The 1,766-nt window shown below is 41.3% G+C and overlaps 1 protein-coding gene across 1 annotated transcript; it reads left to right on the forward strand.

Annotated features, from left to right (window-relative positions):
* Positions 1–493: 493 nt before the first annotated feature.
* Positions 494–943, forward strand: LOC103201299 (eukaryotic translation initiation factor 5A-2-like). Its single transcript, XM_042781666.1, has one exon. It carries the CDS (start codon positions 494–496, stop codon positions 941–943), a length of 450 nt encoding a protein of 149 aa, XP_042637600.1.
* The last annotated feature ends 823 nt before the right edge of the window (positions 944–1,766 follow it).

Here is a 1,766-nt window from a genome sequence, read left to right on the forward strand (position 1 = left end):
TTAATAAGTGAGTAGTAAGTGTATAATGGGAGTTCTGGTGGCCATAGTACCTAAGGCATCTGACTGCTAACCAAAAGGCTGGTGATTCAAACCCACCAGCCACGCCTCCAAAGGAAGATTGAGCAATCTACTTCCATAGTGATACTGCCTCCGAAACCCAATGAGGGGTTGCTATGGGTTGGATCCACCTCCACAGCAGTGAGTTTGGTTTTTTGGTGTGTAACCCACCAAGGATATTTTATAAGATTTAGCATGGATTTCTCCCCAGAAATTCTAGGGACCAGAAGGCAAAGGAGCAATATATATAACACAATGGGCAAAAACAATTGCCAACCAAGGATTCTTTACTCAGAAAATTTGTCATTCAAAAACAAGGGGTAAGGCCACTGCCGCCGTCGCCACAGCTGTGGGGACTGGCGTGGGTGCGCAGGCGAAAGGCACTCTTGCCCTGCTAAAAGTTCCCTCGAAAAAGCTACCATCTTTCCAGCCCACCATGGCGGATGAAACTGATCTTATTACTGGAGATGCTGGGGCTTCCAGCACTTACCTGATGCAGTGCTCGGTCCTGCGCAAAAACGGCTTCGTGGAACCATGCAAAATAGCAGAGATGTCAACTTCCAAAACTGGAAAGCACGGTCATGCCAAGGTTCACCTTGTTGGAATTGATATATTCATGGGCAAAAAGTATGAAGATAATTGCCCTTCTACTCATAACATGGATGTTCCAAATATTAAGAGAAATGATTTTCAACAGATACGCATTCAGGATGGTTACCTTTCCCTGCTGACAGAAACTGGTGAAGTCCTTGAGGATCTTAAGTTGCCAGAAGGTGAACTAGGCAAGGAGACAGAAGGAAAATACAATGCAGGTGAAGATGTTCAGGTGTCTGTTATGTGTGCAATGAGTGAAGAATATGCTGTAGCTATAAAGCTCTGCAAATAAATGGCATCACCAGAAATGAGTGAACTGTTTAGATCTGAATCAACTGCAGATCTGAAGTTGGGTTCCAAGTTGTCACCAAAGCTATGGCCTTCATAAGCAACCTCTTTTCTTTTTAATTGTTTTGAAATTGTGCTAGGTCGGGTTTGCAGGGAATTGGCAATTAAAAAAAAAAAAAAAAAAGTCAAGACGTATAATTCTGTTACTTAATGTTGCAGATATCTTTCCTGTAACATTCCTGTGGTTTTCAGTATGTGAGTCCAAGAAAAAGACAGAGTAACTTTAAGGCAGAGAGTGGCAGAATAGATGTTGAAAAAATAAAAAGATCGACAATTTTGTTGTTTACAAGAAACACACCTTAGACATAAGGACAAAAACAGACAAAATAAAAGAAAGGAGAAAAAAGTTCCATCCAATTAGTAAACAAAAAAAAGCAGTGGTGACCATTCTGATATTAAATAAGATAGAATTTAAATAAAAATAATCTATTACAAGAGATAAAGAAGGACATTTGTTGTTGTCAGGTGCTGTTGAGTTGTCTCCAACTCATAGAGACCCTATGCACAGCGAAAGGAAACACCGCCTAGTCTGTGCCAGCTCTGTAATCCTTGTTATACGTGAGCCCATTGCTGCAGCCACTGTATCAATCCATCTTGTTGAGGGCCTTTCACTCTTTTGCCAATCCTGTACCTTACTAAGCATGACATCCTTCTCCAGGGAATGCTCCCTTTTGATAATATGACCAAAGTAGGTGAGATGAAGTCTGGCCATTATCACTACCAAGGATCATTCTGGCTGCACTTCCTCCAGGACAGATTTCTTAATT

This window comes from Orycteropus afer, unplaced genomic scaffold (assembly GCF_000298275.1).
Source record: "Orycteropus afer afer isolate SDZICR_OR568_19922 unplaced genomic scaffold, OryAfe1.0 scaffold00146, whole genome shotgun sequence".
NCBI classification, from domain to species: Eukaryota; Metazoa; Chordata; class Mammalia; order Tubulidentata; family Orycteropodidae; genus Orycteropus; species Orycteropus afer.